This window comes from Theropithecus gelada, chromosome 1 (genome assembly GCF_003255815.1).
Source record: "Theropithecus gelada isolate Dixy chromosome 1, Tgel_1.0, whole genome shotgun sequence".
NCBI classification, from domain to species: domain Eukaryota; kingdom Metazoa; phylum Chordata; class Mammalia; order Primates; family Cercopithecidae; genus Theropithecus; species Theropithecus gelada.
In genome coordinates this window covers 207057190-207079925 of record NC_037668.1, presented here as the reverse complement: position 1 = coordinate 207079925, position 22736 = coordinate 207057190, and the positions used below count along the sequence as shown (strand labels likewise).

Genomic DNA, 22736 nt, shown 5'->3' with positions numbered 1-22736 from the left:
GTTCCCACTCTGCAGGCGCCTCCAAACCACCTTGCCAAGGTCTCCACTCATCGCTCCCTTTTGAAACTCTCATCTTTGAAAGCTCAAGTTACAATCTGCCTCTGTCATACTTCTTTTCCTTCTCAGTCCTCCCTGTGAAAATAAATTCATCTCTTCAAGTTGCTGCCAGGAGGATGCTGATCACATTCTCCCTGGTATCTCATTTACTTGTAGAGAGTTCCCATCTCTTTTTCTAGATTGCATACATGTAAAACCAGCCTTCACTTAGCCCTTTATAGGTAGGTGCTCAATAAATGTGGGATTAAATCAAATGAATCATTGGAAGTGACAAAGATGGCCCAGTTGGAGTTCTGGGATGAAGGACAGCAGGAGAAGCTAAACAGGAGGGGCCGAGTAGGGCCCTGGGGCACATGAAACTGGTGGAGGAGTGTGGTTTGTTCTCTATGCAGCAGGAGTGATGGGAATCTATGTGCAGAGCGAAACAACCCTGATGAATGTGGGATTATCAAAACGACCTCAACAAATAAATCCCTCATCTTTGATGGGACGGTTAGAGGGAGAGCCAAAGCACTAGCAGTTTGCCAGATCAACGCATTTGAACACAGAATGTGATCTCCTCCTTTTATAAGTGGGGAAGTACAGTAAAATGAAACCTGTAAAATGACCCGTTTTAAACCAATCTACATAGAAATCAGAGGTAGAGACTCAAATTAAATTTTCCAGCCCTGAGTTTTTATTATTTTTATTTTTATTTTTTTTTGGGACAGGGTCTTGCTCTGTGGCCTAGGCTGGAGTGCACTGACGTGATCTTGGCTCACTGCAACTTCTGCCTCCTGGGTTCAAGCAATTCTCCTGCCTCAGCCTCTCAAGTAGCTGAGATTATAGGCACACACCACCACACATGGCTAATTTTTACTAGAGATGGGGTTTTGTCATGCTGGCAAGGCTGGTCTCGAACTCCTGGACTCAAAGTGATTTGCCCTCCTCACCCTCCCAAAGTTCTGGGATTATAGGCATGAGCCACCGCGCCCAGTCCAGCCCTGTGTTTTATTAGTTCATAAGGAAACAATTTTCTCTGTCTGTATGAAAGCTAAAAACAGAGGAAAATCTGACATTGAGAATTTTACTTCCTTGAAATCAGAGGTTTAGTATCTAGCTATATGAACACAAATTTTGTCTCGGACTTATCTGGGTTCAAATTCCAGCACTGATATTTACTTTTTGTTTGACATTGTGCAACTTGCTTAACCATCTTAAGTATCCATTTTCTAACAAAAAAAATGCAGATAATACCTCTGTAATAATTCACTGGTTTGCTTTAAAAATTAAATGTGGGCCGGGCATGGTGGCTCACGCCTGTAATCCCAGCACTTTGGGAGGCCATGGCAGGCAGATCACAAGGTCAGGAGTTCAAGACCAGCCGAATCAACATAGTGAAACCGTGTCTCTAATAAAAATACAAAAATTAGCTGAGTGTGGTGGCATGCACCTGTAATCCCAGGTACTTGGGAGGCTGAGGCAGGAGAATCACTTGAACCTGGGAGGCAGAGGTTGCAGTGAGCCAAAATCACACCACTGCACTCCAGCAAGGGCAACAGAGCAAGACTACGTCTCAAAAAAAAAAAAAAAAAAAAAATTAAATGTGATAGTACACATGCAGCGTTTAGGACAGTGCCTGCCATAGAGGGCCCTCAGTCAATGTTGGCTGTTGTTACTATCTTTGGATAGAAGCAGAAGGACTTCAGGTAAAGTGCACTGTGACTTGATATACCAAAAGATGTTGACTTTTGTTTCTTGAGTTTTTATAACAAAACACCCGATTTTATATAACAAAAATACTTTGGGCCAGGTGGAAGCCTTTCCTCTAGTCCTTTATGAGTTGGTTTATGTGATTTGAAGGCATTCCCCTTATTAACCTGTTGTGTTCCAACATCTTGGCATGTATAATTTTAGAGTAGGTCCTTTAATATGATGTCCTTGGCTTTTAATGCAATTAGATTTTAAGTTCTTCTATTACAGTAAACATAAACTTTGATTTTGAACTTGGAAGGATGCCTACTTGGGGCTGTAAGTCATTCAGCCATGGAAGATATATTGGAAAAGCAGGCTTTTCCCTATGAGGTGACTTCAGTGGCTGGGATTGTCTCCAACTGGGCCATTAAATGACTGATTCTTATTATTGGCAAAAAAGCCATTCCTCTTAGCTATTGTTCAGCCTTGTTACCATGGGACAGTTTTATATCCCTGACTCCCAAGTATGAATAGGGAATTGTTAGTAATGTAACTTCATGTCTCTTTGGGGATTCCTGAAGGAAACCGGGAGAGGAAACAGACTTCTCTCCGTGGCCTCACTGTCGCTGTGGGAACCAGTGCAGTTCTTGTGGACTGCTGCAGAAACACAACAGCATTTTCCGCTTGTACGATAGCTGCCCATAGAGCAGGTACCTTTGGTAACATTAGCTGGCACAGTTCTGCTTTCCCCAGAAACTGGAATGAGGAAACTACAACTTGAATTGCAGCCTTTAGAATTGCTAGTAGGAAAAACTGCCAGAGGATAAATCCACTTGAGTATTTTATTACCCAGAACACAAGATTGATTCAATAGTTCAGAGCCAAAATGAACTAATTTGCCTGGAAAGTTGGAATTGCTAATCTGCCTGGAAAACCGAAGTGGAAGTAGGCAATCTGCCTAGGAAGTTGGAGGTGAAGCTGCTTAGAAAGTTGAAATGTGTTTTTGAGTGCAAAGGGTTTGTTGCAGAGTGAATTTTTATTACTACTCAGTAGATCTTGTAATTAAAGCTTGACGGTTTCTCTTTTTTGTTCAGCAAATATTTATATTTCTTTGTGTATAAATTAATCCAAGTAATATAGCAGAACGTTCTTCTATGAACAATCTATAACCATGTTTCCGTATGAATCTGGCTTTTCCAGTGTCATAAACAATCTAATGGAAATGCATGCAAAATGCATATCATCTGCTCCCCAGTGAAATCTGATTGGAAAGACATGATATTTACATTCATTTTGAGGATCTATAACTCATAAAGTAGGCATGGTACTCTTCTGAATGGAAGAGTCATTCTGTAGCAAATTCATTTGCAGGACTTTTTTGGGGAATTTTTTTATCAAGGATGGAACTTCAACTTGTTTTTATTTAAAAAATAGAGTAGGATGGTAATATAAATATTTATGTGAATTCACTTATTCATGGCTTTTGTTTTTGAATTATTGTAGCAAAGATTGAAGCAGATATTTTCAGTTTATAAATTAGGCTTATGTTTGAAAGCTGCCCTAAATCTCTAATCCCGCTGTGTACCATACTCCAAAGGTGGACTGAAGCCCTGTACTTAATCTTTACTACCTCCTCAGAGTTCTTACTCTTTTGTTGACATTATCAGCTTCTCTGACCCTTATCTCAAAAAGACCTCTTACTTATTGGGATTAACTTTCAGGAAAGTCCTCTAAAGCCACAATATTTAATTATCTACCTGGTTCCCAGAGAAGATAAGCAGGCAGAAAGCAGCAAGAAGTAATCGTGTCTGTTTAGACTGGGTTTTTAACTTTAGTCAGAATAAATAATAGTGACACTCTGGTTTGGAATAGCTGAGCAGGAATGTGGGGCAACGAAACAAGTCAACTAGATATTCAAAATGAAGAGTAAAACGTTGTAACTTCTCTCAGTATTAGATATACCCAGTACCATGTACCATTCAATGATAGTTTGGAAATTTCATCTTTTATTACAAATATTTGAGGTACGCATATAGCTGCCTCACTCACTTAATTTGGGTAGTAGAGAGACAGATATTTGCTGCTTCAAATTTAAAAAACTTTTGCGGTTTCTTGGTGCCTTTGATCACACGGAGGTGAAAAAGATTGGCAAGAGGTAGATGATCACCTGGGTCTGCCTTGGAATAGCGTCTGCCCTCCCAAATTTCCATGTCCTCTCTTTTTGGCGTTCACTCTTTACTCTTTGCTCCTTTCGCTGTCATTCTTATCTTGTTTTCTTAGACATATTAGAAAGAGATTGTACTTTCACCCAGGCATAGAGTCATAAGGACAAAAGGTTTGTGAGGTTGATTCTGGAAAGATTTTGTTCTCTGGGGCATCTTCTCTGAAAGCCTGAAAATTGGCCCTGCCACTCAGTGTGGATCTCTTCCGGTGGCCACAGCCACTGCCGCCACATGATGGCAGTCAGGCCCCATGCTCCCGGCCTTGCCTCACTTCCACGGTGTCGCTGCCTTTTTCTCTGATACTCACACAAATTTTGCTGTAACATAAAAGAAGAGGTTTTTGCCGACTGTAAAACAATTCAAAATAACAGGTTATGGTTTGCAGAACAGTGCTGCTTTAGTTAAACATCCTACATACTGAACATGTTGCTGCGACTTTCATGTCTGTGTCCCTCTGTGGGCCTCGTGCCCATGTCCCCGGAGGAAGCCTGAAAAACAAGGGAAGAGGCAGAAAAAGGGAGGCCCCCTCCCTGAGAGTGGTGGGCTGTCGTCTTTAAACTCTGGGGAAGATGAAGAAGTTCAGGAAATGTTTTTCCAACATCAGTGAGACGGTGTAGAAGAAGCACATGTATTTTGACTGTCTGTTACTTGTAGAAACTCAGATGGTGAAAATCTGGGGAGTCCAGTGTGGTGGAATATCGTCATGGTCAATTTGAGACCCAACTGTTTCCATATAGGAGTCCACTCTTCTGGCCCAGGCTAGATTCTAGCCCCAGGCCCATCTTTATTACTTTCTAGTGGCAGCACTTTTAAAAGTTTCCACCATTAGTCACTATTTCTGCTATTGCTTGGAGCTCAATCTAACTTAAATAAACTTATCTCTGCTATAGCCCTGAACCAAACTAATTTACCAAAGATTCACCAGAGAATGGGATAATTGAGACCAGATGTGCTAAGTATCGTGTATTGCAGTTCACAGAATAGTTACTACAGGCTTGGGATATTTCCATTGCCATTATTGTTTTGGAGGAAGAGAAAATGCCTCTTGAAACTTTACGCTTTCACTTTATATGTATTAATGTGGGAAAATCTTTGGCTTTAAGTTACTAAGACATTGTGTTTCTAGATGATTAGGATGCTTACAGTCTATAACTTCAAAAGATGCGAGAGAATAACCAGCAAATACTCGGAGAAGAGACACAAGCAAAGAACATAGACTTTGGAATTATTCAGAGATTGCACTCCTGTCCACCTGTCCATGTCAGTGATTTTTGTGGGCATCGTCGTCTCTTTGGTGCTTGGGTGGGCAGGCTGGTGCACATGGATTATAACTACACTATCAGGACATCAGAGAATTATATCACATAGGGAAACATCTCCATTTGAGCAATGCTTACTGTAAGCATGTAACCATTTCCTCCTGGCCAAATGGGGAGCCCACATACACATGAGAATACAGATGACAATACAGGTTTCTGATGCAGACATATACCAGTCATGAAGCTCAGAAGAGAATCTTTCTTAATATGCTCATGCCTTGTCTAGAATACTCAAACCTTATAAAAGAGGTTAATTAAGAGGGAAGTTAATATGCTGTTTGAGACTGTCTTTATAAAATAAGGAGAATCAGGTGTGAGTTGAGGGCAAAATACTCTTCCCCCATGCCTGCTAACAGAGACACCTGAAATTAATATAGTATTTGTGTAAAAGCATAGGAGTTATGTTACTATTTAATATAAGAATAAGCAAAGTCAAGTCCTATATCAACAGAAAAGAGTAAAAAGGGTCAGGGATGGTTATGAAGTGCCTAATATATGAAAGGCAATGTTCACTGCTTTATGTACATAGTCTGGTTTAGTTTTCACAATGATCCCTATGAGGAAAATATCTACCTGATTTTATAGGGAGGATTCAAGGTAGGAAGACAACATGCTTATAGTCACAGATAGTAAGTAGTAGAGAAATACTTTAACCTAGTTCTGTTTAATTCTAGAACTGACCCAAAAGATTTTAAATAGAAAATCAACTCATAGATTTTTTAAAGGATATTTAAATGACTTACATAGGAAAATGATGTTTATTATTATTTTACAATCAGAAATGTACTAAGAAATATGGAAAAATAACCTGATGTCTATTGATTGACACTTCCTTTTGTATCATGTATCCTAGCAGGACGCCTTAGTAGGAGGAAGACTGCTCTAAAACAGCCGTTCCTTACACATGATGTCGTAGTCAATTCTTAGTTTATTTCAGTTAGCAATAGAGGGTGCTGTACACCTTCTACGTTTTTCACAGAAGCATACATTTCTTTTCCCACTCTTGCCTATTTACGATCATTACCTACCTTACCTACAATGTAGTTAGCTTAATCTTTTGGTTTTAGTGAAGTTCTGGCATGTGCTCCATTTAAGATGTCTCTGAATTTGTGTCAACAATGAAATTTCAGTTCTATTGTATTTCGATGTGAAATGACAGAGTTACGTTACTCAGCGGCTTCTGTACAACGCAGAAGAGTTTGAATTAACATTGTTTTTTATAAATCTAACTAATCTTTTTCTCTGTTAGTGACGGAGATTATGCCACTAACATAGACAAGAAGGAAAAGCACTGTTTTAGGAGCAAGCATTAAATAATGGAAGCATAGGATTTTTTAAGTTTTCAAACTCCACATACTTACTCTACCCGGTTCATTTCCTAAACCCTAACCTTATCATGTTATGTTTCCTAAGTGGTTCTTTATAGGAAGACTTTATTGAATGTATTGAAGTTTTTGTTTATTTACATGTGTATATGAAAGTTGCTTTTTTTTTTTTTTTTGAGATAAGATCTTACTCTGTTCACACAGGCTGGAGTGCAGTGGCGTTATCATGGCTCACTGCAGCCTAGACCTCCCAGGCTCAAGTGGTGTCCCACCTCAGCCTCCCAAGTAGCTGGGACTATAGGCGTGTGCAACCACGCCCAGCTAATTTTTTTCTATTTTTGTAGAGATTAGGTCTCACTATGTTGCCAGGGCTGGTCTTGAACTCCTGGGCTCAAGCAGTCCTCCCGCCTCAGCCTCTCAAAGTGTTGGGATTACAGGAATGAGCCACTGCACCCAGCTCTATGACAGTATTTTGAACACCATTCACACAGAATAACTATTGGTATGCTTATGAGTATGATAGGAAGGAGTTAGGAAAAAGAAAGATCCAAAAGATTGCAGAAACTTTATCATGAAAGGTATAGATTATAAATCAGAAGAGAATTATGTTACTGTAACATCTGCATTCTTAAGGAGCCTGTATTAGTGTGATTTGGGCTACAAGTAACCTTATGTAACAAAATGGGCTGCACAATGAGATGTATTATGTCAGAACACAAGAAGCCCAAAGATATGGTCTGTTCAAGGTTGGTGAATTCAGAGGTTTAATGCTGTCATCAAAAAACTAGTTCCCTTCCATCACTGAGCTCTCCAGTCCTCAAGTTTTTCCTTCACGATGGCAGTATTTATTGTTCATGAATCATGCAAAGGCCTGGAGAAAGACTGTCTTTTACTTTTGTTACTACTTAAGAACGATAGAAAATTTTGTCCAAGAGCTCTCTTATTCCCAGCCAACTCTTCTTTGCTCCTCAGTGACCTCTTAGAATTGTGTTTCTTTCTCATTCCAAAGCCAAGCTCTGGCCAGAGTGAATGGCTTAGAGACCAGGATTTTTCCCTGGGGCTAGGGAAGGACCTCATGTCTCTTCCAAAGCACACAGTCTTGGATGACTTAATAAGATGGAGTTATGTTAGCAGACATTCTATGAGAAATGCCTGTTGAGTAGGCAGCACCATTGTGTCCTAAAAGTTATAGGTACCCTGCTAGGAAATCAGATAGAGAAGTATGTCCTAGTTTTTGCTTTCTGAGCCAAAGGAAAAAAATGCCAGGATTGAGACTGCTTACTGTTAATTTCAGTCTTGCCAATCTGTGTGTGATTAAAGATAATAAAACTATTTTATATACAGATCACAACTAATTCCATAATGTCCTCTTGATCAATTACCCAAGACATTTCTTTTGTCTAATATGTACTTACTGTGCTTTGGGCTGTGGTGGAGAGGAGATGCAGCCAGTTAGTAGAGGTGTTAGTCTCTGTTTCTTCCTGGTTGGTATCTGGAGAATTATCAAGCCCACTATTTGTTTTTACAAAATGTGAGGCTAGAACTTGTTACTAAGGCCTCCCCACCCATTAAGTATGTAACAAATGTAAGTTTGTCATCTGTAGAACACCAGGCATCTACCCACCTGCCCTATGACACACTGCAACCCTGAGCAGCCTGAGTAATTTCAATGTATGCAGGGTAATTGACCTTCTCCCTGAAGGTAGCCTTGTATACATAATTTTAAACTTGTAACTCTCTACGTAAGGTTGTGAAGACTCATCCAATACCTGCTTTGGGCATTCCTATTGTTCTTGTGTTTGTGTATAATAAATAGATGACTTGTGGTATCGCCAGGTAACCAAAGCTTTTGTTTTGCCCACCCTCAGAGAGATGCAGGTCAGCTCCTCCAGTACCACAACTTCTGAGAGTCAAGATCCATCTTCTGGGGACCCTGCTGTCAGTGCCCTTCAGCAACAGCTGTTACTGATGGTGGCTCGCAGGACCCAGTCAGAAACCCCACGGGTACGTACATGCCAGAATTGCTGTTTGTGGATATTCTAGAAACAGGGGATCTTAAAACCTTTTTCCAGGTTGGATTACCTGACAGGATTAGTCAGCTCTTTCCCTGAGTTTTGCATCACTGGGTTGTTGATATATCACTACAAGGCAGTCTACTGACTGAATGTGAAAAGAAATCAGAGAGATAGCAGCTAACCTTGGGTTGATATTAACAGGATTGCCACTGTCTCAGTTGCTTTTCAAATGCATTAGAAATTCATGCACATTGATCTTTGGTTGCCGGGATGCGTAAGTCTCACAGGAGCTCACTGGATTAGGTTGCCTTTTTCGCCCATGGTTTGCAAAGTATCTGTTTTTTTAAAAAAAAAATGTATTATTGCCTTGTATATTTAATATTCAAAGATTCTTAAATATTTGACTTAAAGGGAGACTTTATTCTTGGGGCAAGTGACATTATCCTCAAGAGGTCTAAAAATGTGAAGCCTTTCATTATGTTACTAAGAGATAACTTATTAATGTTCATTCATTTATCCAGTCAACCTTTAATAAGACTCTTGGGAGGCAGAGCCAAGGATTAAAAGCCAGAGATAACATGGGAGATTAGTGAAACACCCAGACGTGAAGTTAGAGCTGCAGATTCAATTTTGGGCATTTTGGAGGGGGAATGGGGACGGCTTCTTAGAAGAAGAAATACTTGGGTTAGGCCTTGAAGAAAGATTGGTTTCCACTGGTACATATTGAGAGAAGAGGATTGTAGATGGGGTGATGTCATGTGAGTGTCAAGTTTCTTTATTTCTGTCTACCTTTTTCCTGGAAATGTTTCAGTTCATTCTAGAAAAGCTCATCTTTGAAAAAATAATTTTTTATATATATATATATGTTTTTGATTGCTTAGCCACATTTTTCCAAAGGATGCTCAACAATACAATGTGGCTGGCTGCAGTGACTCACGCCTGTAATCCCAGCACTTTGGGAGGCCAAGGTGGATGGATCACTTGAGGTCAGGAGTTCAAGACCAGCCTGGCCAACATGGCAAAACCCCATCTCTACTAAAAATACAAACATTAGCCTGGCATGGTGGCACATGCCTGTAGTCCCAGCTATTTGGAAGGCTGAAGCGCGAGAATCGCTTGAACCCCGGAGGCAGAGGTTGCAATCAGCCAAGGTCGTGCCACTGCATTCCAACCTGGGTAACAGAGCGAGACTCTGTCTCCAACAAACACACACACACACACAAAATACAATGGGTTGAAATTTATACACCATTACTCAACTGTGCAAAGAAAATGTTGAGTTACCTTTTAGCTGACCACGTATTGCTCTGAGTTCTTATTCCTGTTGATGTGGGGAGTGTAGGGACGACTTAACTTAGAAGTGCTAATTGCCAGACACAGTGGCTCACGCCTGTAATCCCAACACTTTGGGAGGCTGAAGTGGGGGGACGGTTTGAGCCCAGGAGTTCAAGTCTGCAGTGAGCTATGACTGCACCACGGCACTCTAGCCTGGGTGGCAGAGTGAGATCCTCTCTCAAACAAAAAAAGTGCTAATTAGGGTAACTCAGCCCTTTCAGGCTTGGAGTTTCTGTGTGAACAAGTGTTTAATTTATTCAAAGAAGCAGCCTCCCTTTCATGTATTCAGGCTCTCCTTCTCCTCCTTTCCAGGGCCTCTGTGTGTAAGGGATAGGATTCCTAAACCTGTGGTTGGAAGTGGACCTGGGAGGGGCCCTTCCGGGGAGGGGAGCATCCCCTCAGCCCAGTCACCGGGTGTACTGTGTGTTGTACCTGCCTGGTTTGGGTGAGGTGTTGGATCTGCCATTCACTGACCACGGGAGACCCTGCCATTTGCCCTAGCCGTGTTCTGCTCACACTGTTAGCCTGTATGAGGTCTGTGAGCTCTGCCCAGCTCCACCCCCAACTGCCAGAACATAGTTCTCACCCCAGCCCTAGTATGTGGGGGCCCTGTGGAACGCAGGCTTTCCTGAGAAACTTGCATTTTCCCCGTGATAGGCCCAGGGAAGCGCTCACTCCCTACTACCCTCCAGAACATTAGTGTTGAACCTTCAAGAAGGTTCCATGAAAGTATCAGGAGAGCTTGGAAAGATGTGAATGCCATTGATTTCATGAGTAGCAGAACTAGAGGAAACTAGAAACTTTAGATTATCAAAGGTATACATCTATTGATTTAATATCTCAAAAATATCCCAGTTAGAGCAGAAACTTGAAAATAAGTAAATACTGAAAGAATAAATCAGAAACAGTCCTGCCATTCCTTGTTTTACATTTGTAATCCTATAAATGGCATGATGATGCATAAAAACTCAACTCATCTGTAGTGTTTTATTGTTAGACACTTAACCAAATTCATTGCTTCAACAATTTAAACTTACTTTAAGTAAAAAATTTTAAAGTTCTATATTCTGTTGTATATGGGTATGGAAGAGGAAAAATGAAGATTGCTAACCAAGCTCATGTTTAGACCCTAAGAAAATATTTACAAAGTCTCATACTGGGAAAAAAATGTAGTTCTACTATTTGATTTCTAAATATAACTGATATCACCAGGAAATTAAATTAGGTTTCAGCCACAAAATAAAAATTAAATAGGTTTTCTACTCATTATCCAACAAATATTTGCTGTAGGCTGGCTATGCCTGCAGTCCTGTGCTAGAAGCTTGGTATACAATGGTGAAAAATCTCAGTCCCTGCCTACAATGTTTAACAGCCAGTCAACCAATTCAACTCTATACAACAGGAATTCTGATTAGAATAGGCTCTAGTGGTGTGGGACACAGGAGAAGCTCTAGGCCAGGAAACAGGGGATCAGAGAGGCTTCCTCACAACGTGACACTTCCGCTGAAATGTGGAGGATGAGTTGAAGTTAACCGAATAAAAGGAGATAAGAGTATCTAGACAGAGAAACGACCTGGCCAAAGGGACCTGGAGGTGAGGCTGAAAGCAGGTGTGCTCAGTGTTCCTGGAGCCTGGAGGCACAGGGGAGCTATTTCTCAGAAGGAGACTAGCAAAAGTAAGCTGGAGGTAAGGCTCTGAAGACAAGACTTGAATCCCTTCCTTCCCCCATTCTCCCTGCCCCTCCTTCAAGTGCAGCACATGAGCTCTGAGAGTGCTTCCCCTGCAACTTTCCGCAAGCGCTTTCTAGCAGAGGACGGAATTCTGCAGGCTCTGATGGGCGGGTGGTCAGGAGGTGAGCCAAGGCCAGAGAAAGACTTTTCTGAAATTCCTCCCTGGTACAAATACAGTATGTGTGTGGAGAATGAAGTGTCCCTGAAAGGGGAGCTCCCAGGAAGGGCTGTCACTTTTATGAAGGGCTGGTCACTTTATATATATATGTGTGTGTGTGTGTGTGTGTGTGTGTATTCCAACCATATATATATATATATATATGGTTGGAATTGGTGAAAACCTGTTGTTTGAACTCAAGATTGGCATTCAGGGGTTTTGAATATTACCAATTAAAAATGTTGCATGAATCCATATTATAAACTTGTACTTCTCTGTCACTAAGTTTATCCATCATGTGCTTCTAACCCCACAGAGTATATTCTGTAGACTCATTACCATGGTTTTTAAAATCTTACATTGTCCCAATATGTTATGGGGCAGTACCTGAGTAATCACCTGGAAACATTTTGTTTATTACACTGCTGGTTGAGAGGCAGGTGCAGTCTCCCCAAGGGCAGCATAGGATCTGTAGGAATACAGCATTTTCTGCTTCCATTTACTTTTAACCGGATATAGTCTCCAACTCATTCAGCTTGTCTTACATTAAAAAATGAGATAGTATTGTATGTAAAAGTGTTTTGTAAACTCTAAAGCTCTGTGCAAGTCTATGATAGTGGCATTATTATTATTATCTTATGGATATGTGAAGGTCAAGCATTTCATTGGTCCTAACTGATGAGAACTGGTGAGAATTGCAAAGATGAGCACAGTACTAGGCCTGGCTGACTGTTATTCTAGATAAATATAAAGGCAGCATTTACATCACAATTTACTATCATTAAAACATTAACAAGAACTTATAAGAATATTGGCATTTACTAAAAGATGAAACAGTTGAAATAATTATAGAGATGAAAGAGATGAGACATCAATTATAATATCATAACATTTATTTTTCATCATATATTCATTTATTTGAAAGTATATTAATACTTTAAAAAGAAAAAGTAACATTTGCATCTTTTTCATTTATCGTGTTCAGAAGTTCATTTAAATACGGATGCTCCTCAACTTAGAATGGGTTTAGGTCCCTATAAATCCATCATAAATTGAAAATATCATAAGTTGAAAATGCATTTAATACATCTAACCTACTGAATATCATAGGTTACCCTGGCCTGCCTTAAACATGCTCAGAACACTTACATTAGCCAACAGTTGGGCAAAATCATCAAATACAAAGCCTATTTTATAATAAAGTATTGACTATCTCATATCACTTACTGATGTTCTACTGAATGCTTATCCCTTTCACAGCATTGTAAAGTTCAAAAATCATAAGTTGAATCATTGTAAGTCAGAGGCTCTCTGTAATAGGTTTAGAATCTACATGGTTTGTTATGAATTCTGGCTGCTAAACATAGCCACTGTTATAATAGTATCATTCTACTTTCAAAAAAAATATGTTTCATCCCTCAAAGTTTTGTTCACATCCAGATATAATTCACATTCCACTTGTATGTTTTGAACACAAGTTATGTGTATGGCACTGGGCTAGGTGCTGTCATATTTGATGTCATTTTATCTTTAAGAGAAGTCTTCAGGGTAGGCATTATTTCATCTGGGGGTTGAATATCTAAGGAAGCTGCAGTGCAGAGAGTACTGGAACTTGGGGCATCGAAGGGACCCTGATCCAGTGTTCCTTCCTAGTTGCCCTTTTGTCACTATTAGGGCCTCCAGTGCTCATATCCCCCTTGGCAGCCACTGCTGTGATTTCTCACAATCCCACTTCTGACACCAAACAGAGTCCCTACCAACCGTTCCTTCCCAGTGCTGAGCTTGATAGCTGTTAGGAGTTACACATAGTTTCCCAAAGGACCACTTTTCTTCTGTCTACTGTTCACTCCTCTACTCCTCCCTTTTCCCTGCCCTTTCAGGTAAAATCTACAGATACCTTCTGAGAACTGGAGAACCTCTAATTTAATTTTCAATATCCCCCCACAAAAAAGAGGCCAATAATTTAAATCCATTTGTGCCTGTTCAGACTTTGGGGAGGTTCTGTAGAGCTGATCACTTACTCTCTTTCACATAACAGGGTATAATATCTATTTTAGTTTTTATTAGATATGGTTCATTCTCAAAATCACAAACCTGACTTTAAGTTTGTTTTAAATAACATATTATTTGTAATCCATTATTCCCCATCTTATTTTTGCCAGTTTCCATTTTCAAATTTGTGTTGTTAACTTGTTCTTTCACAATTAGACTATATGTATTGTCTCTTGAACTCTATTTGTTTTGCTGTGAAAGTGGCTTTCTCTTTACTGATGAGCACTGCTTGATGTGTCGATTCACCTGGGCCCCCTTAAGCACGATTGTAGAAAGAACCCAGACTTTGGCTTCCAGCAAATCTCTTCCTAATCTGGGACCTTGGACCAGTGGCCTAATCTCTCAGAGCCTCAGTTTCTTTTAGGAAACTGAACTATTGTGATCTTTCAAGGATTAGAGATAATATATGGCAAAATTATGACTTTACTAGTTGGTGGCAGTTACTAATATCATCAAAAAATCTTATTTGTTATCTGGAACTCTTGAAAGTAGCATTATTTGAGCAGTAGAATTTCTCAGGTATCTCAGAAGGCATAGTCTTTTATACTTAGATTTCAAAAATTCCGCCCAAAATATTTCTAAAAGATACACTGTCCTTCCCTGCCTTCTTAAGAAGAATATACTGACAATAATGTAAGTTGTTCTTGATAATTCAGATTCATTAAATGAACATTGGATATTATGATATAAACACTAATCCATATGAGGAGTGTATGTAAATGCAATTATCTTGCTTTTTAAAAAGAACCTAAGTTCAACTTTTATCCTTTCCTTTGTCCTCCCCTTTCCTAAGCTCTTTCTGAGAATCATAGAATTAAACTTGCAGGCCCAACTTACTGGGCAATGCAACATAATCATTCTTTGGCAAGGTTTAATGAATCAGAGACATAAATGTCTTTTTTTGTCAGTTTGTCCACGCATTCATTATTTTTTCATTATTTAGATCACTTACAGTGAAAGATAAAAGTGATGAATATGAAGCTCCTTCTCAGACTCCACTGAGGGTCCGCAATTATGCGAGCCCCTTAATTGTTGATGCACTCCAGGGAATGCCCAAGACCCCTTTACTCCATGCCCTCTTCCGGGATGTCAGTCCTACACTCTCTGGTGACTCACTTCTCTCTCCAGAGATAGACACAGATGTAGATGCGTTTATGCATGTGTGATGATGTTATCATGACTGGTTTGCTCGCCTATTCCCAGAAATTTCCAAACCCCTGTAAGGTGGAAACTCTCTCTTGTTATGTTTTCAATTTTCAACATATATTACATATAGCATTTGGTTTATATAATCTACACAGTAACTATTTTGTTCGATGAGTGAAAACATGAATGATATTAAAATGATGAGAAATTGAATTTGAATTTGAATTTGGTACCAGAAAATAGTCCAAGAATAATTGCTGTTATTCACCAAAACATGTAGCTCTGGGCTTCTTGGATATCGAAGGTAAAAAATAAAATTTTATGAACCTTTTTTTCCCATAAAAGAAGTCAAATCTTTTTTTTTTTCATTAATTTTTGAGGATTTTTTTTAAGCAAGGATTTTCATTTAAGCAGCAATAAACAACACAGTATGCTGGAATCTTTAATAAGTTTTTTAAAAGATGCAGGCATAGTCTTCATGTAATTTTTTACATACTGACCTTTCCTAACAGCTAAGCATATCAAATGAAACCCCACCTTAAGAAGGCATTTTTCTTCCTATTGGAAGGAATGCTCTCATCTTAGCTGTTGCTTACCCTTGACCTGTTTATGCATCATACATGGATTCTTACATAACAAGGACAGTAAACCATGGGCTCCTGTGCACCTAATTCTTATTTACACTCTTTGTCCATGTGGCTTCAAGGAAAAGGACTCCTTTGTGGGGAGAGGTTTACTATAAACCACAAGTTCATCATCATGCAAAGAAGCTGTTCCTGCTGAGAGGACACCAGGCAGTTTCCACAAAGCTCTCTTCTGTGTTGAAATAGAATTCCAGGCACAAGCAGCACTTACAATCTCAACTTTCCTGTTATCATTCAGTCCAACTCATCCTGTATATTGCCTTCATGATGGATCAACTTTCCCTGTAGATGCCTTTTGCATTAATATTTGATATCCGGAATAACTCCATTTTCCATAGGCTGAGTAAGCAGATTAGCATCTGGAAATGGAGAGATGGTAAAATTTGCTTTCTTGGAGAGTTCTGCAGTGGCCTCTAATGAAGCAGCTGCACTGCCTCCATGCATGCCAGGCACTTTGACATCAGTGACTTCCCCTAAATTAGGAGAAAACTTGTGCAGTCTGCCCATGTATAACCTTGTGCTTTGTAAGCCAAAGGGAAATGTAGGAGTCCTTTAAAAGCCGATGTCACCTGCGCCACTGCCGCTGCTCTTTGTCCCATACTCATCCCTTTCTTGTCTTTGCCCTTTTTAATCTCCTGTGTCTTATGTTTGTCGACCTATGGGAAATCAGAACCTTAAATCCATGTTGGAAAAATGCAAGACAAAACCAAACAAAAATACAGATTAGAATAATCCAGCAATTCTATTTCTGAGTGTATATCCAAAAGAATTGAAAGCAGGAGCTGGAAGAGATATTTGCACACTTGTGCTCCTAGCAGCACTATTCACAATAGCCAAAGGGTGGAAGCAACTTCAATATTCATTGACAGATTAGTGGACAAACAAAACATGATACATACATACAAGGAGTATTATTCAGCCTTAAAAAGAAAGGGAATTCTGACACATGCTACAACGTGGATGAAGCTTGAGGACACTATGCCGAGTGAAATAAGCCCGTCACAAAAAGGTTCAACTACTATATGATCTCATTTACATGAGGCACCTAAAGTAGTCACATTCATAGGGACAGAAAGGAGAATGGTGGTTACCAGAGGCTGGGGGGAGGGTAAATGGGGAGTTGCTAAACAGATACAGGGTTTCAGTTTTGCAGGATGAAAAGATTCCAGAGATCTGTTGCACAACAATGTGAATATTGTTAGCGCTATTGAACTTTAAACTTAAAACGGTTATGGTGGCAAATTTTATGATATTTGTTTTTCAACCACAGTTAAAGATATATAGAGGTTAGAAATAGAAGCTCTGAAGGGGGCTGGGGTGTCTAGAGAAGGCTTAAGGATGGTAGCAAGAAGTGACAAGCAAATGGTCAAACAGTGAAGGAGGAGCTGCATGGGAGCTTTGGTTTTAACAGTTTCTGTACACGAGAACAGGAGACAAAACACAGGTGGGATGTCCAATAGGAGGCTCCCCACTTCATCTGGGACCTCACTGTTAGGATTAACTAAGCACATTCTATTACCAACATCTTCACTAGGGGGACTGCATGGAAAACTGCCTGTTCCCAACCTTGTTCCAGGCTCCTAAGAGTCCCTCAGTAAGTAGTTAATAGACAAATCAATGAAGACTAATTTTTTTTTTAAAGTGAATTCTTTTCCACTGAATTAGAGCTAATCAGAGATGAATTAGGGGTTAAAACTTTTAATATCTGGGTCTAAATTTCCCCACATTTTAGTTTGAATGATTTCAATTTTTTCAATAAATAGTTCAGTTTTTCTTATAGCGGGCTTCACCAATAGCCTAGATAGTCCCAATGAAAATCTTTTTGCTCTTAGTAAAATTTGAATATGTATCTCAACATTAACACACTTTTCAGAAGTGAAGTCATTTAAGATCTTTTATTGAATTCCTACTTTTCGTAAGAACTATTTTTATAGCAGTTTCTTGGCCTTAATGAGCAGCAGCATTTTGATGTGATGAATAGCATAATTTTAATGGTACATTGTAAAGGAATTGAAGTGTGTTGGTAAGAAAAACCCTTTTTGTTGATCATTATCCTTTTCTTATTTATTTTAACTGAAATATGTTGGTTTATATTTCGGAATTTGAACATCTGCTTTTTGTATTTTTAAATTATGGTATATATATATATATTTGTGGCCATGGCATGACAACATGAAACACTTTTTTCTGTTGTTTCTTTTGGTATCTAAAAGCATGTGAGTCAGGATCTGGAAGCCTCGTCATGTTCTTCAACACAAGGAAAATTTAACCGAGAGCAGTTTTACAAATTTATCATTTTCCCTGGCAAGTGGATTAAAGTCTGGTACGATCGACTGACCTTGCTGGCGTTACTTGATCGGTAAGCCACTGAGCATGCACATGTGCTGTCAGAAGGCACACCGGGCACGCGACAGTGCCCACTGCATTTCAAAGAGAAAATTGTCACTCGCACATTTTCAGGTTGTGCACTTCCTTTGCTGACAACCCAAAGTCAAAGCAATAAGATCCTGACAACTTAACAAATTGTAGTTTAGCAGTTACAATGAGAAATAAGAGAGTTACAATACGTAACTGTCTTATTAATAATAAATTAATGTATTAATAAGAAATAATGAGAAATAGTTACAATAAGAAATAAGAAGTGGTTTGTATTTAAGGTTCGTTTGGGCACAGTAGCATGCTTGGGTGTACTCATGTCTTGCCCCAGTTTTGTGGGAAAGCTTGAGGCCCATCTGTAGCACAGGGCCTGGCCTGACTGGGTGTGGGCATGGGGAGAGGAGGGAAGATGAAGTAGGGTGATTTCTGCCTCTTTCCCGGACACCTTGGATTCTAATTGCTCACTTGTGTCTGATGCACACTCGTTTGAATGTTAATTTTTCCTTTAATCCCCTTTTCTCTTTCTCACCTCCTCCTACCACTATTCCATATAGCAAAATGTTGTGGGGTTGGAGCTGTGGTTACTGGGTAGGGAGAAAGAGGAGGAGAAGTTAAGATTAGTTAAAACATGATGGAGGCTGAGCATGGTGGCGCATGCCTGTAATCCCAGCACTTTGGGAGGCTATGGCCGGTGGATCACCCGAGGTCAGGAGTTCAAGACCAGCCTGACCAACATGGTGAAATCCCATCTCTACTAAAAGTAAAAAATTAGCTGGGTGTGGTGGTGCACGCCTGTAGTCCCAGCTACTCAGGAGGCTGAGGCTAGAGAATTGCTTGAACCCAGGAGGCAGAGGCTGCAGTGAGCCGAGATTGTGCCACTGCACTCCAGCCTGCACAACAAGAGCAAAACTTAGTCTCCCCCCGACCCCCCCCAAAAAAACATGATGGAGATGGGCCTAAGGAGTGGGAGCTTCTCATTTGTATCTTTGCCTACCTCAGAATTTGCACATAACAGTTTATGATGTTCAAGGGCTGAGTAGCACTGACTACATGGTTGGCTTGAACATTTCAGATGCTATTACTAATGCTGCCATAAGCAATTGCTGAGTTTCACGGTTTAATGCCAGCCCTTGGGGGCAGTGGAAAACCCGATTGCCTGTCTTGTTGTCATTGGTCCCCCAGTGACTGGTTGTTATAGTAATGTCTTAAATAGTGTGATCACATATGAAAAAAACTATAGTCGTGCAAAATTACAACAGTAAATTTCAGGACCCACAAGTCAGGGAATGGAGTTATAATGGTTTTCCTAACAACACTATGTTACCCAAGGGGCACACACTTAGAAGGAACATTTAATACTTAACTAATAATCCAAGATAGTATACTCTGATAAATGAGGCATTTTTGAAATATTAATTATTTTCTGTTAAAAAGAAATTATTGAAAGTTGGACTAGCTTGCATTAACCTTGCATATCAAAACAAAAATAAATATATCTATGGATTTGTTTGTTATTTTAAAATCTACTTGGTGACAAAAATTCAATGGAAATCCATTGGAGGTCTAAGAAGGATGATGAGGATGATCACACTTTTTAAAAGCTTATGTTTTTATTATTTTAATCACCTTTCTGGCAAGTCACAATGGGTTTTTTAATGTTGTGCTTAGGGATGACCTAGAAATAGCATCATTTCCTTATCCATAGATCCTTCAGCTGGTGTGAGGAATCCCTGGACTTGAGTCAGCCTTGGGAATTAAACCCGGTCCCTACGACTTATTAGTGCTGTGATCTTAGGATGGCTATGAAACCTTTCAGTGCATCAGTTTCCTGTTTGTTAAATGGGTATAATCTATACGACAGGGAGGTTGTAAAGATTAAATTAATTTAGTCATTGAAAGAGTTCTTTAAATACTAATTGCTATTATTATTTGGAATGTGGCCCAGCTCCCAGAAAGAAGAAAAATTAAAAATAAATAAAATTAGGATAGCCAAAGTAGATGTTGTCAAATCCAGACACTAAAATTTAGACTGTTAGTTCATAGGCAAAATCATTTTTTTTTTTAACTTTAAGTTCTGGGATACATGTGCAGAACGTGCAGGTTTATTACACAGGTATACATGTGCCACGCTGGCTTGCTGCACCTATCAACTCATCATCTAGGTTTTAAGCCCCACATGCATTAGGTATTTGTCCTAATGCTATCCCTCTCCTTGCCCGCCACCCCCTGACAGGCCCCGGTGTGTGATATTCCCCTCCCTGTGTCCATGTGTTCTCATTGTTCAACTCCCACTTATGAGTGAGAACATGTGGTGTTTGGTTTTCTGTTCCTGTGTTAGTTTGCTGAGAATGAGGCAATATCACTTTTTATTCAGAGCCATATAAGCCTACCTAAAGTCATCTGTTAGCAGGACTGGTGATCTGGTTTTACAGTTCAGAGTCAGTTAAAATAAGGACAGGGACTACATGAACTCACAACTCACAGTGAGGAAGGAGGAAGGAACCCAAAATACTGACCTAGAAAAACCGAGCTGTTTGGGACCTTTGCAAGGAGAGCATAATCCCCAAACAGGGCTGTGGGTCAGAATCATCTGGGAAGGTGGGTAAAAATGCGTAATATGCATAATAAAAACAAACTGTAAGGACTAGGCAGGAAGCGGAAGAAATCAGTGGGTAACAAGCACTAAAATTGCACTAATCATTGCAATAAACTCCCATAGATTAAGGCATTCTGCCTGACATTCTTCAACTTAACTCTTAGAGTCAGGCTGTTCTTCCTTAAAAATGTTTTCTTAGTCTTTGGGCAGTAGTTTCATGGTTCCTGTCACTGCAGTCCCAGCTATTTGCCTGCAGTTCTCCACCTATTCTACTCAGATGTTTCTGGACTTGTCCTATTCTTCTTATTTATATTCTCTTATTTCATATCTTGCCATTACACTTTCCTGAAAAACACTGAGGGTTTATTTTCATTTATCTAGTTGATTAGGTTAACATCTGAAATAAGAAGTTGCCCTTCTGTGCATCATTTCAACATTTCATTCATTCAACAAATATTAACCAAAGCACCTGTTCCATGCTCAGATCTGTACTGGGCACTGGGTATGGAGTGATGAATAAAACAGCCATTGTCTCTGCCCCCAGGGAACTTACTTTCTTCTGGGAGAGGGGAGAAAACTGTAATAGGTGCCATGAAGGAAACACATAAAGGCCTGAGATAGAGAGACCTGAGAGGGAAGGGCACTGATGTTCAAACTGGTAGTCGGCAAAGGCTTTTCTGAGGAGGAAACACACAAACAGATGTAAAATATGAGAGGTAGCTGGCTATATGACAAGTAAAGAGGGAATCATTCATGCTTCTCAAACTAAACTAATTGTCATCATTGTTATCGTGAGAACACACACTTACAGCTCTCATCCTTAAAAATCCTCCTTAAAACCATCATTCTCAGCAAACTAATACAGGAACAGAAAACCAAACACTGCATGTTCTCACTCATAAGTGGGAGTTGAACAATGAGAACACACGGACACAGGGAGGTAAACATCACACACCAGGGCCTGTCAGAGGGTGGGGGACAAGGGGAGGGAGAGCATTAGGACAAATAGCTAATGCATGCAGGGCTTAAAACCTAGATGACAGGTTGATGGGTGCAGCAAACCACCATGGCATATGTATACCTATGTAAAAAACCTGCACGTTCTGCACATGTACCCCAGAACTTAAAGTATTTTTTAAAAAATCCTGTCTTACCCCACTTTCTTACCAGCCACTGTCCTGTTTCTGTGCTCCTCTTTGCAGCAGAACTCCTTGAAGGGTTGCCTGTGTTTGTTTCCACTTGCTCTTCTTTCATTCTCTAATAATCCTGTCCCATTCAGGCTCCCCCAACCCCAAAACTCCATTGAACCTGCCCTTGTCAGGGTCACCATTGACTCTATCTTTTACTTCTCACATTACTAGACTCATTTGGAGTATTTGACAGAGTTAATTTCTCCTCCTGCCTGGTAGAGGTTCTCTTGGTTTCCAGGACTCAGCATTCTCTTGGTTTTCCTTCTGCCTTGCTGGTCACTGCTATGTAGGAAGGGAAGATTTACAGGTTTTTCTGCCTCCTGACCCTATAATGGTGAAGTCCCCAGTGGCTGCAAAGCTCTTAGTCTTCATTCTTTCTCTATCTGCCCTCTTTTCTTTGGTGATGGCATTCAGTCTCATGGCTTTTAATATGCCAACAACACTCAGATTTGTATCACCAACTTGGACTCATCTCCTGAATTCCAGACTTTTATATCTAACTACCAAATTGACATCTCATGATATCAGGATGACATCTCACATCCAAGACTGAGCTCTTCATCTCACCCTCACCCAAGCCTGCTCCACTTGTGGTCTTCCCCATCTCAGGTGATGACAACTCCATCCTTCTGGTTTCTCTGCTTAAATATCTTGGAGTTGTCCTTGAGTCTTCTTTCCTTTCACACCTACACTCAGTCTCTTATAGGAAGTTACTTTCATTGTTCCTTCCAAGTGTTTCTATTACATCTTTTCAGTGTTAATATGACCACCTGGTCTGAGCCATTTCATCTCTCATCTGGTTACTGCAATAGCATCTTCCCTGCTTATAACCATTCATTCTCTTTGTATAGCTTTTTTTTTTTTTTTTTTTTTTTTTTTTTTTTTTTTTTTTTTTTTT

At 39.8% G+C, this 22736-nt stretch overlaps 1 protein-coding gene across 1 annotated transcript in view; it reads left to right on the top strand.

The window, feature by feature from the left end:
* The window catches only part of PCNX2 (pecanex 2), a 311805-nt gene that overhangs the window by 50134 nt on the left and 238935 nt on the right, over positions 1 to 22736 (top strand). The window contains exons 9-10 of the mRNA XM_025356806.1: positions 8466 to 8601; positions 17890 to 18035. Coding sequence (XP_025212591.1) covers positions 8466 to 8601; positions 17890 to 18035 — 282 coding nt within the window. The remainder of the gene's footprint in view (positions 1 to 8465; positions 8602 to 17889; positions 18036 to 22736) is intronic.